This window comes from Echiichthys vipera (genome assembly GCF_963691815.1).
Source record: "Echiichthys vipera genome assembly, chromosome: 8".
NCBI classification, from domain to species: Eukaryota; Metazoa; Chordata; class Actinopteri; order Perciformes; family Trachinidae; genus Echiichthys; species Echiichthys vipera.
In genome coordinates, this window is record NC_139833.1 from 29,361,191 (window position 1) to 29,377,770 (window position 16,580).

At 41.4% G+C, this 16,580-nt stretch overlaps 1 protein-coding gene across 1 annotated transcript; it reads left to right on the forward strand.

Annotated features, from left to right (window-relative positions):
* Positions 1-235: 235 nt before the first annotated feature.
* fzd6 (frizzled class receptor 6) lies at positions 236-16,215 on the forward strand. Its single transcript, XM_083918970.1, has 8 exons — positions 236-361; positions 3,402-3,824; positions 8,124-8,320; positions 8,418-8,997; positions 9,152-9,571; positions 11,480-11,628; positions 11,713-12,126; positions 14,581-16,215. The coding sequence occupies exons 2-8, from the start codon at positions 3,639-3,641 to the stop codon at positions 14,735-14,737; spliced, it is 2,103 nt and encodes a 700-aa protein (XP_083775096.1). The 5' UTR covers positions 236-361; positions 3,402-3,638; the 3' UTR covers positions 14,738-16,215.
* The last annotated feature ends 365 nt before the right edge of the window (positions 16,216-16,580 follow it).

A 16,580-nucleotide genomic window follows, 5' to 3' on the forward strand; every position in this document is an offset into this window, starting at 1 on the left:
CAAGTGCTCCTGTCAATTCCCACTTCTACGGCTGTCGGTGTATTATTTTGCGCTTTTGCATTGAGATCTTCTACATAAATACATTTGATTTATATTTATCACATACACTATGATTTCACAATATTTTTTCCCGCCATGGCGCTTTGATGTATAGTTGATTGTTACAAATATTGGTTTATAACAATAAAAAAGCCATGTTTCCCAAACGCACCTGAAGGCACTTCACTTCACGGCAGCCGGGACCAGAAAGGACGGAGGGACTGTGTGCTGGAGCTCGTCTCTGGAAACACGCCACCAAACTCCCCACAGACTCGGGGCGTCCGTGTATTCAGCTGTTACACGAACTCATAGGCAGCTGGGGGTAAGTTCTTATGCTTCCTTTTTTATACATATAGTTTTGTTTTTACTTTCTTGTACAGAAGTCGTTTCGGGGCCCGTCCCATGGAAGCGTCCGAGGCAGGGATGTTTACTGTACTCTCTCACCGCGTTTGGCGTCTGTTTTACGGGAAAACGTCTTTCCTGCCCGAAAGACTGACACTCTAAAAAGCTGTTAGCTTTAAGAATAAGCTAAGACCTGAAAATGAGTTCTAAACTTATTCGTGTTGTATTCACTAACCTGTAGACTAAACGCGAGCTCGTACCACTGACGTGGTGGAACGTGTCAAATCTTTGCTTTGCTAACTTTTATTGTCTCTTATAATAATGGCTAATATGCTAACCGAAAAGTTTATGCCTATAACCAAACAAAATGAATTCTACTGTTATACAGGGCTATGAATTTGCATCCCTACAATGTGCACTGTGAGGACTGTTGAAGGTGCTTACTTATATATAACATAGAAACAGTGATATGATCATATTCGATAGGCTCTTACCACCAGTGATAATATCAGCATCAGGAATTCAAGCACCCACATAAACAACTCATCTCTTTATTCTTAAAATACCACAAAAACATTTCAAAGAGCTTATTACTTGTTATAAAGCGCACGTGCATGTTAGTATACATACTCATATTCATTTGCACTGTGTTGATGTTATTTTTACCTGATTTGATCATTTTGTTTACTCCCCATTTTTATTATTGTTTGTGTTGCACTGTTTTTAACAAATGCGTGGTGTCTTTGAGTGCTAAGAAAGGCCCCTATAGATACATTTTTTTATTATTATAATTATTATTATACTACAACCAGAACTATGAAAACCTCAAACTACTGACACTTTGCTTCTGTGTTCAATGGAAATGTATGACATCGTGTCAGACTTTCACTATTCTCAGTTTCTTAACAGACGCGTTAATGTGAACTTTATGGGCATCGACAAGCTGAGACTCATACTACTACTCTACTCAATCAGCCTGGATTTGAAGGCATTCCCCACCCAGTGTAAATGCATGCACTTAAAGCGAGCAGGGGGATGTCTGAATCTTGTCACCTTGATTCCATCTGGCTTGTGTGTGTGTGTCTAAACTGCAGCCTGAGGACGTCAAGGGGGCGCCCAGAAAAGTGCTTCACTATTTTAATTTCAGATGATAGCACAATAGACTGCTTTGATGATAGGCCTTCAGTCTGTCCCTGCAGTAATAACCACTTACAAAAACCTTCACAGCTGAGGGTCCTGAACACAAATCAAAATGCAGGGAGCCTTGCAAGATAAGGTTTCTATACTTATACACAACTGTACAATGTGTATGCCCTGTGTCTGATTATGCTTCTGCTGTTTGGGGCTTCCTTGAACAAACAGGTTCCAATGTGGTGCATGATAGAGCGGGTCACTTTTTTTTGGGAGTCCATAAATGGACATCAGTTTGTGGAGATATGGGATGAGAACCACCTAACATCATAAATGTGAAATGCTTAGGCTTTGGAATAGACTTGTGAAGATGTCTGATCAGATGCAAATTTTTTTATGGCATGTCTCACATTGTCACCCTGGGCGAAGGAGCACAAATCTTTGTTTGATATGTATGATTTGTCTTGTGTTTTTCAAAACAAATTACTTTGTGACATTCGAGAGATAAGGAGCGACATGTTTCATAGGTGTAAACATACAGTAAGTGCTCAGTTGACTTATGGGATAAGTCAAAATTAAGAACACATGAGTGTTACAGTTTAGAACCCTATGTAAAGTATAACTTAAGTAAAGGCCAAAGATCGCTGTGTGCACAGTTACGCTCTGGAGACAGGTATGTTCAATGATCCCCCAGAGGAGGAGATGATGTGTGACCTGGGTGAGATTGAGAATGAGATTGATTTCATGTTCTTTGCCCAGTTTATGATGATTTTTTTTTTTCAAATTTCTTTATTGGTTTATGCAGACAATTACACAAGAAAAAGTATAATATATTATATATACAGTGTGTCTGCTTTAGGGTGAAAAAAACCCGAAACAGACAAGAACAGAAAAACCCGACATGGATCCTGCTACCCCTCCCAACAACCCACGTCAGACACGGTCCCAATAACCAACCAAGTAGATAGGTAAAGTAAAAAAACAAACTACAACTAATAGCAAAAAATAATAAAGTAATTAAAGAAAGAGGAAAACAACAAAATTAATAAATAACCTTCCAGCACTAGGAAGTGTCCTCAGCCTCATCAGGAGTAACAGTGAGACTATTACTAATGAGAGCCAGCCGTGGGTCCAGGTTTGGTGGATTGCTGTCAAAGATCCCCTCTGTGAAAACCTCAACCTCTCTAACCGGAGACATTGTAAAATTTCACGTATCCAACTAATGTGAGTCGGTAGAGAAACATGTTTCTATTTAAGGAGAATGTTACTTCTGGCGAGCAGGGTGGTAAAGGCCACGACACGTTGTGTAGCAATGGGCAGATTTTTAGATGTGTTCACATTTGGGTTAAGAGCCTGTTTGAAGGTTTGAAATATATGGGACCAAAATTCAGCAAGCTTCGGCACGTCCAGAACATGTGTGTGTGGTCAGCTGGGGACTGCTTACAGCGGTTACACGCATCACTGTGACTAGGGTATATCTTAGCCAATTTAGCGTTGGTGAAATGGGCTCTATGAAGCACCCTCTACTGTAATAGGCCGTGCCTGGCACAAATCAAAGATGAGTGGATCAGTTTCAGAATGTCCCTCCACTGGTCATCAGTAATGTCTACCCCCAAATCCTTTTCCAGTTAATGACGATTTGAGGAATGTATTTTTTTTACTAAAATGTCTTCCATTAATGTTCATTTCTTTTGGTCAGAGGAAAATAAGATGTAAGATAAGATGTTTTTGATGTAATGTATTACGTGATGGTGTCTTATAAACCCAGAGGGTTGGGCACTTTGTGTGCAGGACACAAAAAACAAAATAAATATGAAAAGAAATGAAAATATGTTTTAGTCATTGTGGAGCTGAAAGTATCTATTTCAATTTAACTACTGTGTTTTCAGGGATGTGGGACTCCTATCTGTGACCCAGAGGCACACACTGACCAATGATGGGAAAGTTTTGCCTGCTGCCACACCCGTCGGCTCCACTGAGATGACCCCAGGTGATGTGAAATGTTGAAGACAGTGTGAGCCAGGGGGATTTAACAGTTGGGTCAAGATATCCTCCCACTGAGCTGAAAAGAAACCTGTTGTAGTTTACCCAAAGAAACATACGATCACTCCCAATCAGCCGTCACAATGCCGATGCCAGGACCACTGTGGGCGTTCCTGGTTCTGATATGGGTGGGACGATGCAGTGCACACAGCCTGTTTACCTGTGAGCCCATCAAAGTGCATCGGTGCTTGGGGCTGGCCTACAACATGACCTTCTTTCCCAACATGATGGAGCACTATGACCAAGATATCGCAGCCAGTAATATGGAGGTGAGTCCTAAGTTCACATGAGTCTGCCTTGCCTTGTCTCTTCGGGCATTAGTCGGTCTGTAAAATACGCTGTTGCACTTTCTAATTTACACATATGTTATACTGTATGTTATTTGTTTGACTTTTCTTAGTCAACTCTTGACTTAAAAGAACAAATGGGTGAAATATGTGGCTTATCACCAAACGTAGTTCAAACCCACAGAACTGTATTTTAAATTCCAGTGGAGGTCCCTAAATTTCCAAAGAACATATCAAAAATACGAGGATGAATTTGGGGGGCTTCAACGACAAACTGTCTGGAACACACTGATACCAAATAATAACAATGTAGGATGTAACTGATACTGTCATACAGTTTGGAATAAGTTCCTTTTCCCAACCTTAAAGTGCTTTAAGGAGAGGAAGGGGGGCAACTTTACAGCTGCTAACCCACCTTTTTAAATAATCTCATTAGTCTGGGTTTCCATGGGCAGTTGTAATTACATTGGCCAGGGAAGGGGGGAAAAAAATCCCCTGTTTGTAAATACAATTATAATTCAAGTCACATTGAATATCATCTCAAATAAATTGCCCTGATTAGTGGTGTTCATTGGTGTTGTTAGCGGCTCCAGTCTATGAATGTCAGTGTCCATCAGCCTACAGAAGTGCATATGGATTGAACCATAATTACCTTTTTTTAATGCTCATCAACAGGCATTTGTTCATGTCTGGTTCCTATCGAGTAAATAAACTGAAAACATTGTATTGTTGTGATAATTGTCTTATTTACACGACAGCATGTTAATTCTGTCTCTGCATGGTTGGTGTTTATAATTCTCAGAAAACTCTGACAGTTGGAGATTCACTTGTTCAAAGATCGTTTTTTAAATTGTTTGGGAAGAGGCTCCACTCCCAACAGGAAAAACGAAACTGAAACTTATCAGAGACCCTTTATTATTTATTTTCAGAAGATGATTCACTCCCACAAAAACAACTAAAACAGAATTAAACAAACTGAAATTCTTTCTTTATTTCGTTGTGCTTGAAAACATAAAGTGATTTTTGATTTAACTATGGACTGTTTCTGTTGGGGAACATTATTTGGACCTTAGGACAATTATTTAAAAGACATTTTCTGATGCCAAGTGTAGCTCATTGTGCAATCCACTGATTTAAACTGAGTTTGCGTTGTGGCTCTGATTATTGCTTGTATAATTGTGATCCTTCTGTCTGGTAATTTTTAACACCTTTTAACACTGATTCATTTATCCATGTGGGGATTGACCTTTAATACAAACCTAAACCATTAAATTGTCTGAATAAACACTGACTGGCACGCTAAGAAAAAAACATTCAGGCAATCTGCTACAGTGCGCTGGAAACATGAAAACCATGATTCCTTGATTGGATTGACTTCCAAACTATTCTGATGTCACTAATAATGCTCATAGGCCTGCCTCTTGACTCAGATTTTAAATGAGCATGGAGAAACTTTCCACTTTCAGCAGATACATATGTAAACAGCCTTAGTGTCAAACTCTGCACACATCATTCTAAGAGTGAAGCTCAAACATCCAACTGTAGGAACAATGGTATGTTTTTGAGTGGAGGAGGACTTTAAACGTTGAAAAGAGACAGCTACTGGGACACAACCAAAAAGGGGAAAGAATGAATATCATCATTTGTAGGTTATACAGGGCTATGACTTGCTCCAATCAGTAGTGCACCACAAAAGTTGACAGCCTGTCTCCTAGCAACGCTAGCACTCAAATCTAGTCTTCAGTTGCCATGGGAAACACCCCCCCAGGGACTGACACTGTTTCAACAAATTTGTCCAAAATGATTTTAGCCTCTTTTGAAAAAAAAATCCGAATAGCTGCTGTATCGTTACAATTTATCATTTCTTACACAAAAAGGAGCACAATTCAAATTTGGACTTAAGTCGCTGGCCTTGTTTTTTTAACATGTCTTTAGACCAAGTGTAGCCTTGTGTCTCTCCTCAGCAGTGAACTCAGTGTCTGTAGTAGATGCATCCAGTGTCCTGGCATTCCTGAAAGCCAGGGTTTGGTTACACACATTTGGTGTCAGAGTGTCGAGCGTGACCACTGATCTGTTGAAGGAGCCTTTTGTGTGTCGTCTGGCAAAGGTATAGGCTTCTTATTTCACAGCAACCTTGGCCACGGGCAACTTCATCGACTTTGTTGTTCGGGCCCTTTGATTTCTGGAGGAAGGGGAGGGACACACCCAGTCCCACACAAAACCTTTCCTGTAAACCACAATGAGTATTCTCTCTGTTAATCACTCACTCATTTCCCCCTGTACACGTCCTGTCTCCCAGGTGACGGTGTTACACTCTGGCCTACATTCAACATTACATACTATACATAGCTCTGTTTGAAAGTGTGCAGCTATTTAACACAAAGCCCTGACGCTGTTATCAAACCGACTTTTGCCTCGGCATGGACCCGGTCCAGCCTATCAGTAGGATTTTCCGGAGGAGGATTAACCTTTTCCCGCCCTCGGCCCCAGATTCCACCAGTGTTTGTCAGCTTTTCAAACTGAAAAGTTTGAAGTGTTGGAATACAAAGAGAATGGAAAGACTAATTGACGTACTGTAATGGACACGGAAAACGTGAGGGTGTTAAAAGTTTGAAAAGTGTCTGGGCAATTATTCATAATTTCATCTTGAAGTACTTTGCTATGAAATTTTCTCACAGAGGATTTTGCCTTTTTAAGAGCAAACAAGCTCAACTTGTACTGCTGATCCTGGTCAAAGGTTTCTGAAATGAGAGCAGCTTTTACAGTAACTCTGCTGTAAAGCAAATAAAGGTCAGATTGTTGAGCAACGGGGAGCTCATTGAGAAGGACTCCAGGACCTCCACAGGAGAGAAACAAGGACTCTTACTGTCAGAGGGGGCAAGCCCAGGCCCCAGAGACACAGGCCTACTGCCAGACTGGATTTCAGAAAAAAAGAGGAGAGGAAACATTGAATAGTGGACTGTGTTGGAGTGTATGTGTGTGTTTCATGTACAAATATTAGCAGTATAGACTGACAGAAGTCTGTTTGTGCTCGTTGGTCTGATAATGGTTGTTGAGGTTCCAACAAAGTGTCCAGACTGCTCTAAAACGTTCATGTGGTTTTAGTGCAGTTCTGAGTGAACAAAGTATTCTGGGTGATGTAAGAGGTCTAGAAGCAATAAAGGAACCTATAGTTATACATTTAGTCAAAATCCAAGGACTTAGTCTCCTCGGCATGGACGGGATCTGGACTTGTTTAACTGGAATACAGTTATATTCAGTGGCAGCTGTGTCTCCCACTTATAAAACCACACACTTTGTGCTGTAGACACACTAATACTGTGGCTCAGCAGCAGCCTAACCTATCAACAGCTCTGTGCATTCCAGACTTCCTGACCTGTCGTTGTGTGTTTCCAAACGTCCGTGCAGTCATTTCCTGCCACCTATACCACACCCCCCACATCTCAGTCCTCAAGCTTTTGACCAGTGTGTTGAAACGGAAGAATATGGTTCCCAGCCAGTGAATGGGCCCCTTTGTATGGTGCTATAGATCAGTGCAGATCAACAAAATAAAGTTAATACTCCCAGTGGTTCCCAGCCTCACTGGTGTGTGTGACTCCTTAAAATTAAGCAAAGTTGACTCATTATCACCACTTCTATATGTCTATGCGTTATTATAATCAGGTCAAGAAAAATCCGATCCCATTCTGTGGATTTCTTTCTCCCATTTTATCCTGCAGGCCTCAAGAGGGAAATTATCCTTCTTTTTTTTTCAAGAAAAAAGTAAAGGTTGGGGCAATGTGTAAAACAATAAATATGATTTCATTATATTTATTATTTTATAATGTGAATGCTTCTTTGCTACTCTGTTAATCATCTTGTAACCCTTTATTGCCATGTATGACCTAATCTCATCACGTTATTCAGTCTCCTTGGGTTCTCAATGCAAATCTATGGGGGAAAAGTAAAGAAATATAGCTTTTGCGGCTTCCGCGGATGAGATGAGCGCAGCTCTTGAGCAAGCAGCTCACTAACTCTTTTTTTCTCTTGGATCCTTCTGTTGAATATGGACCGGGCACCTGAAATTGGGCCTTTTATCCGTAAATTTAAGTTACACAAACGGAAAATATCCTTTACTGACATGTTGTTTACTTTCTGAGCTTTGCCTCAACGCTGTTAGTACGTCATACGCTGAGTTGATCTGATTGGTTGATTTGGTCCGTATGCTGGAGATAGACAGATGGTTTATCCAGGCATCACAACCTGTCATATTGATAGCATGTCTCGTCTCTCTATCTCCAGCCATTCATGCCTCTGGCAAACCTGCGCTGCTCGCCAGACGTGCACCACTTCCTGTGCCAAGCCTTTATCCCAGCATGCACCGAGGAGGACACTGTGATCCAGCCATGCAGGGAGCAGTGCGAGGCTGTCCTCTCCGACTGCGAGGAGAATATCCGAATCTTTGGCATCACCTGGCCTCCTGAGCTACAATGTGACAAGTAAGAAAACCACAATTACAGGCAGTCCACAAAAGCAACACCAGTAGTTCTTGATCAGTCCATTTAAGGATTTGTTTGTTTGTTTGTTTTCAACTAGACTGGAGTCATGTAACTTTCCTGGTGTTTCTACACTTCCTGCAACCACCCCAATGAGCTCCTCATCAGCTAAGAGGGACCTTGGCTTCTGGTGCCCACTGCAGCTGAAGACCCAACCAGGTCATGGATCATCTTTCTTGGATGCCCAAGACTGTGCTCCACCTTGCTCCAACATGTATTTCAAACCCCACGACATTGAATTTGCCAAGAACTTCATCGGCGTGTGCTCCATCATCTGCTTGGGCGCCACGCTCTTCACCTTCCTCACTTTCCTCATTGATGTCAAACGTTTCCGTTACCCAGAACGCCCCATAATCTTCTACGCCGTCTGCTACAGCTTTGTGTCGCTCATATACTTCATCGGTTTCCTGCTGGGGAACAATGCAGCCTGTACCAAAGCAGCTCATCCTTCCAGCGTGGATACAGTGGTGCTGGGCTCCCAGAGTAAAGGCTGCACCCTGCTTTTTATGCTGCTCTACTTCTTCTCCATTGCTGGTATCGTCTGGTGGGTCATACTCACCATCACCTGGTTCCTGGCAGCTGGACCCAAGTGGAGCTGTGAGGCCATAGAGAAGAAAGCGGTAAGGTTTTTAAGAATCTGTAGGCAGCAAATAAGAAGAGACTTCAGCAAAAAATATCAAATGTAAATATAAGATGAGCGAATACAAGCTATCAGCAGCCAAGAAAATGGTGGATGCTGTTGAAAATGTTAATCCATGAGTCCTCTGTCTGTAGGTGTGGTTCCACTCTGCTGCCTGGGGGATCCCTGGGGCATTAACAGTCATGCTGCTGGCTCTGAACAAAGTTGAAGGAGACAACATCAGCGGAGTTTGCTTCGTGGGGCTCTACGACCTTGACGCCCTGCGCTACTTTGTTCTGGCTCCTCTCTGTGTGGGCGTCATTGTCGGCCTCTTCCTCATCCTGGCAGGCATCGTTTCTCTAAACCACGTTCGGCAGGTCATCCAGCACGACGAGCGCAACCAGGAGAAGCTGAAGAAGTTCATGATCCGCATCGGCGTGTTCAGCTGCCTCTACCTGGTCCCTCTGGTCACCCTGTTAGCCTGCTACACCTACGAACAGAGTCACCGCAGCACCTGGGAGAATACCTGGATCAACGACCGCTGTCAGGAGTACAGCATCCCCTGCTCCTACAAGGTACCTGTGGATCACTCACTTCCAGAAGATGTTATAGCTCTGAACAGGTTATGGCTAAAGGACACGTTAGAAAAGGCGTTCCAACTAAGTGTGTGATCACATGTGTAGGATATATACAGTATTTGCCTCCGGTTCACCTCCATTCTTTTCAAGCCAAGGCGTGCATACAATATATATATTTTTAAAAGTCTTTGTAAGCTGCCTTCTCATTCAGATTCATTCCATTTGTCCAGTACAGAAAAAACCCAGATACATAGCATTTAGTATTGAGGAACAATGGTCACAAAACCGACATCTATACACACTCAGCAGCCACTTCATTAGGTACATATGTACATTAGACTGTGCTCCAATACACAAGCTATTCCATCTATTCTGCCTTTACATTGACACTGTCACACTATATGTTTATTATTGAGGTTGTTGTTTGGAGTAATGCTGAACTGGACTTTATTTTCTATAAGGTGTTTTTAATAATTATATACATGAGAGGAAAGCAGAATATTAGAAACACCTGTCACTCCAGTACAACACTACCACCCACTATGACTTCAATAATAAACCTAAGGCAGAATCAGGATCAAAGAAAACATGTGAAAGAGAAACAAATTAGCCCAGTGCTTTGTTAAAGTTGTACTCCAAAAGATTTCCATCCATTCGATTGCCTATTAAGTTACTATCTATCAAATACTGCGTTGAAACAATGGTTATTGATCATGTGACCCACTAAGGAAAGCACTTGTTGCCTTTTTGCTGAGTATTCCAATATCTGTGTCTGTGGAGACATTTGTAGTCTAGATGTAAATAAGCAGCCATGTTAGTGACTCTGCTGACAGTGGCTAGTCTCTCGGCCCAGATCGTCACCAACGGTTATGCAGCGTTCACTTGAAATCGGAAATCAGAAACTCCTACTTTTATTCAGGTTTGTAGTAAGGGCAGAAGTTTAATAGGATTTAAGAGGGGGACATATAGGGGACGGACCGGAAGTAGAGGGTGACTGTGTTTAAATAAAGTTTACAAAAGAGCAAAAAAAAAATCCATTTGTAAACACACATAGTGACCATAAATGTGACAAGATGGAGGCTCAGAAAGAACAGGCTCACCTGCAGTTACATCTTACTGCCACAGAGGCCGCTAGAAACAAGGTATCTCAAATCTTATGAGAGTACAACTTTTAAGTATCAGTATGTGAGCCTTACGGTCTGCTCACACTGTCCTCCCGGACCACGACCCGGACTTTAGGGTACTTGTCCCCCCTCCCTCTCCCCCCCGCGCCCCAGCCCCGTTTGTACTCACACTGCCTGGGCCTCAGCCAATGCTTCTTGCTGTCCATACGCCTTCAAGCCGTAACACGTCACACGCATTGATCGCGTGTGTGTGGCTTTGTTTACAAATCTTTCCACAGACCTCTGAGTTTTTGTGCGTCTTGTCGACTGTTTTTGAATATTTTCATCCGACCAAATCTGCAGTAAACACTCCACCTCCGCACCACACCAACGTGAACCTTTCACCACCATTGTTGTTGTTGTTAAATGTCCGCGCATGGTCCGTCCTTCTATTTACATGTCCGAACAGGCGGACATAACGCTACTGCCGTAGGGCTCGTGCTCGTACACGTGCGCATGCTCGTGCTCGTACATGTGCAAACGGCTCCGCTAAAGCCCACCTCTTTCAAGCGGGCCGTGGACGGTCCGCTGGTCGCAGTTGAGCGCGGAGCGGGTGCACTCACATGGCTTAAAGGTACTAGGCTTTAGCTGAAAAAACGGTTTTGGCCGCGGCCAAAAGGACAGTGTGATCACGCCCTTAAAGTTCAAAAGCTTGATTTAGTAAAAAAAAAAAGTTTTAGTTTAATATGCACACGTAATGATAAGGATTCTTTCATGGAGTGTTTTTGTCTGTTTGTTCCAGACTACGGAGCAGGACCGCCCTGACCTTTCCCTTTTTCTGGTGAAATACTTAATGACGCTGGTGGTTGGAATATCTGCAGTGTTCTGGGTCAGCAGTAAAAAAACCTGCACTGAGTGGGCCTACTTCTTCAACAGGACCCGCAAGAGAGAGTAAGACATGTCCCGTTACATGTTCTAATTCAGTTTCCATGAAAAATAAATATGTAGTTTGACAATATGTTGTCTGACCCACAGCCCCATCAGTGAGAGCCGCCGGGTGCTCCAGGAGTCCTGTGAGTTCTTCCTCAAACACAACAGCCGCGTTCAGCACAAAAAGAAGCACTACAAGCCGAACTCCCACAAACTCAAGGTTATCTCCAAGTCCATGGGCACGAGCACCGGCGCTGCACGCGCCAATGCGTCCACCGCTGCCACTGCAACCAATCAAGGAACGTCTGCGCTGGGCAATCACGAGCACCATGCGCATGGTTCAGTGTCTGAGGCATCAGCCAGGGAACACCTGGACAGGGGCACCTCCAGCCGAAGCTCCAGGAGGGGGGAGAGGGAGAAGGACAGGGACAGGGAAGGGGGAGAGAGACGTAGCAAAGGAGGGAGCTCCTGTAAGATCAGCAGCCGTTCAGAGAGCACGCACAGGGTCCCAGATGGGAGGTAAGTGACACAGATTTGAGATACATTTATTAGAAAGTTTAATGTTGTATCTTTTGTTTCTAAAATGCAGACAAAAAAGTTTTACTGCTTTCACTGGGTAAATAAGTATTAAAAATTGATTTTAGAAATTGCAAAAATGAAGTCTTAATGCAAGGTATTTCATTTTGTAGTTTGTTTTCAATATGTATATTTATACAAATAGGCTAAATGCTAATGTTTGCATGAAAGTAATCATTGCATGGGTGTGTGGGAGGATTCTGTGTAGGTCATTCATGATGTATCAGAAAAGGAAAACCCACTCACTGACCCGCTAACTGACTGCTGCTTGATAACATTACGTAAAGGCCCCTTTTACACCCAGGTGTTAAGCTACTTAGCTAACAGGGAAGAGCCAGTTTTCTGACAAATGGCCGGAGGACAAGGAGTTTGAACCACAGCTGAGGCTGTCTCTGGAAGTAACCATGTTTTCATTTTGATAGTTACTGTATGTCCACGCCACCACTCAGTAAACCTGTCAATGAGAAAAATTACAATTTACAACCTAAATGTGTCTTGTGTGGGTCACTCTCTTGTTCTGTTCTTACCCCGCCTATCTGACTTCTGTTGCAGTCAGGTATCACAAAGACCGTTTAGTACAGTGCCTATAGAAAGTCATCGTACCCTTTTTTGTTTTACTGCCGGAAATGATAATACATAAAAAAATATATAGTTTTCCAGCGTGATTTACACACTTTGCCTTACAACATTCAAGTGAATTTCTTTTTCAAAATTAATAAAAAGTGAAAAACTAGAATAGCAGGGTTGTAAAAGTGATTAGTCCCCAGATGTAACACTTTGTGGAGGCACCTTTTGCTTTAATTACATCCATCAGTCCCTGAGCTCTTTTGAAAGCATCTTTTCAACCATGCTGAATTATTTGTGTTACCATGGTCTACTAGGAGAGGAATCCTCAAGGAACAGCTGGTTTTACTCTGAAGTGAAATCAAAGGAACAGCTGATTTTATTCTGAAGTCAAATCAAAGGAACAGCTGATTTTATTCTGAAGTCAAATCAAAGGAACAGCTGATTTTATTCTGAAGTCAAATCAAAGGAACAACTGATTTTATTCTGAAGTCAAATCAAAGGAACAGCTGATTTTATTCTGAAGTCAAATCAAAGGAACAGCTGATTTAATTCTGAAGTCAAATCAAAGGAACAGCTGATTTTATTCTGAAGTCAAATCAAAGGAACAGCTGATTTTATTCTGAAGTCAAATCAAAGGAACAGCTGATTTTATTCTGAAGTCAAATCAAAGGAACAGCTGATTTTATTCTGAAGTCAAATCAAAGGAACAGCTGATTTTATTCTGAAGTCAAATCAAAGGAACAGATGATTTTATTCTGAAGTAATCAAAGGAACAGCTGATTTTATTCTGAAGTCAAAACAAAGGAACAGCTGATTTGATTCTGAAGTCAAATCAAAGGATCAGCTGATTTTATTCTGAAGTAATCAAAGGAACAGCTGATTTGATTCTGAAGTCAAATCAAAGGAACAGCTGATTTTATTCTGAAGTCAAATCAAAGGATCAGCTGATTTTATTCTGAAGTAATCAAAGGAACAGCTGATTTTATTCTGAAGTCAAAACAAAGGAACAGCTGATTTTATTCTGAAGTCAAATCAAAGGAACAGATGATTTTATTCTGAAGTAATCAAAGGAACAGCTGATTTTATTCTGAAGTCAAAACAAAGGAACAGCTGATTTGATTCTGAAGTCAAATCAAAGGATCAGCTGATTTTATTCTGAAGTAATCAAAGGAACAGCTGATTTTATTCTGAAGTCAAAACAAAGGAATAGCTGATTTTATTCTGAAGTCAAATCACAGGAACAGCTGATGTCAGGTGGAGGTCGATTAACTTTGTGTGTGATCTGGAAGGTGATTGGTTAAACCTGAGAATGTTCACAATCAGAAATACTTTAATAATCCCAGGGGGAAATTGTTTATCATGTATATTCTAAAGGTACTCTTTTCCAACCCTGCTTTTTTATTAATTTTCAGAAATCTTGAAAAAAAAAAATTCACTTGAGGCAAAATGTGTAAACAACGCTGGAAAAATATATTTTTTATGTATTCTCATTTCAGGCTGTAAAACAAAAAAGGGGACTATTTCAACAGGGTATCATGACTTTCTATAGGCACTGTAGTTGTGCTGTCTTATGTGGAGTAATTAGTGTAACTGGTTAGAACTTGAAGTGGCGATGAGCTGTTAATATGTATGGAAGGTTCTTAAAAAGTAATGTTAACTTCAGGATTCCTGCATTTACCCTGTTTCATTATTTTCCATGTTGATATATGTAAGACATTTCTGTTGCATAGGCAGCTTATGCTTTTGTCGGGTTTTGGTTCATACAGAACTACGGTATAGTATTCCCAGTTCTAACCACAGATAATGTCTGATGTGTCCTGGCTGCTGTAGGATGACTCCGAGGAGCGAGCTGTCAGAGGCCAGGCACCCCAGTGGACAGCATCATCCGGCTTTAAACCTATCACACAGCAGCATCCAGGACTCCAGCCACCAGCTGGCGCACCAGGTGCCTGGGGAGAGCAAGGACACAAAGGATAGCCGCTGCTGAGACATCTGACAACACAAAGTGTCTTTGTGCGTCCCCCGAATCCACTCAAGACAACAGTCACATGTGATGCCGTTTCATGTATCTGTTTCAAACCATAGTACCCATCCGTGTCATACATCAGATTATGATTGTAAGGATTACATTGTAGTCCACGAATGTTCATTGCCAACAAAATGTAACATACCTTGAGTATTTTCAATGTGGTATGTTTGGGTTCTGTCTTCCAGCTTTACTGAGCTTTTTGCCATTTACCATATATCTGAATGTTGCAGCAGCACAGCTCTGATCCACCTATGGTCTTTTTTATTTTAAAGCATGCATTAAAAACTCGAGGTCTACTCTTCTGTAGAGTGGTAGCACAGTGACATAGAATGCATAATAGAAAGCAAATGCAATATTTATGTAAATATTCTTTTTTTTTTTTAAGTCTTTCACTGAAATAGTCGCTACACTGAGTTCTGTCAAGAAAGGTCATGATATTGCCAAACATTCGACCTAAGGAAAGTCTTCCTGTGGTAAACACTTTTATGAATGCTGTATTGTTCTTCCTAAAGATCGTGCCACTTGTGCTCATTTGAAAAAAAAAAAGGCATACTCTTAAACTTGATGTAGTAGATTTTTAGTGTTGAATTTGAGATTTTCATGTTTTCAAAGATTTGTTCTTTCACTTGATGTTTTTTTTTCCGTTCCTACTTTCTGTTGCACTTACTGTGCAGACGTGTCTTCAAAGAAGTGTCCTGTGAATATGGATAAAGTATAGCTTTATAGTTTTGTGCAAGAATGTGCCTTCCTGTGAGTAGGTCCTCGTCTTCCCAGAACTTCAAAGAATCTTTTACACATGTGGCACACCTGGAGGCTTGTTCTGGGTGTAAATTCATGTGGGTTAGAATCAAATGGAGGAAACAAATACAACAGGCTTTGCACTATTTGTCTTTGGAAACACGAACCACAAATAATTAAGTAGTAACAAACAAATAGAAAAAAGAGATTTTGTGGCTTCCTTCAGGGGTTATATGAAATGGCCACAGGCTATATATTTCTCCTTCAAGTACTTCCAGAACAACTTCTGTGATTTTATCTTAAAATCTGTCATGCTGTACACCTACTGTCCAAGGGATTGACCCCTCTCTTGAGGCTCTATATGTCACATATATATGACTCCCAAATATTAAAGGTATAGAGTCTATACGTAATATAATAATTCATATTTGGGAGTCACAGAACATTTCCAGTAACACCAGTTAAAAGGGAGTCTGTCAGTCCATTTCTGTTGTATCCATATACACGTTCATCTATGGTTATACAGTACCTGTATATGCTTATTCTGGCATGTGGATGGGGGTTTTGCTCACATAGTAGCTAGACTTAGTGTAGTCTATGAGATATTCCATACAACTTTTGTAAGCCGTTTTTACAGTTTTTTTATGTATCTTGTCAACTGAATTTTGTATCAATTCATTTTAATAAAAAATAATTGAATAGAACTATTTATGTGAGTCTAACTGCTATTTATGATAGATTTTTTTTGAAACAACAAAAAGTGCACACAAATCTATCCAAAAAGAACAGAAAGGTGGGGGGTGGTTAGCTCCCCCTCGTGGCCCAATTGTTGAAAAACCTTCGCTAAAGGGCCCTCTAGAAGCCAAAACGTGTGCTAAAGTGCCCTCTAGGAGCCAAAACGTGTGATAAAGTGTCCTCTAGGAGCCAAAATGCGTGCTAAAGTGTCCTCTTGGGAGCCAAAATGCATGCTAAAGTGCCCTCTAGGAGCCAAAATGCATGCTAAAGTACCCTCTAGGAGCCAAAACGCGTGATAAAGTGTCCTCTAGGAGCCAAAATGTGCTCT

Coding starts and splice junctions, on each gene's coding strand:
- fzd6 (XM_083918970.1), top strand. CDS start 3,639: ATGCCGATGCCAGGACCACTGTGGGCGTTCCTGGTTCTGATATGGGTG. Junction 3,825..8,123: donor TCGCAGCCAGTAATATGGAG/GTGAGTCCTAAG, acceptor CTCTATCTCCAG/CCATTCATGCCTCTGGCAAA. Junction 9,572..11,479: donor GCATCCCCTGCTCCTACAAG/GTACCTGTGGAT, acceptor TGTTTGTTCCAG/ACTACGGAGCAGGACCGCCC.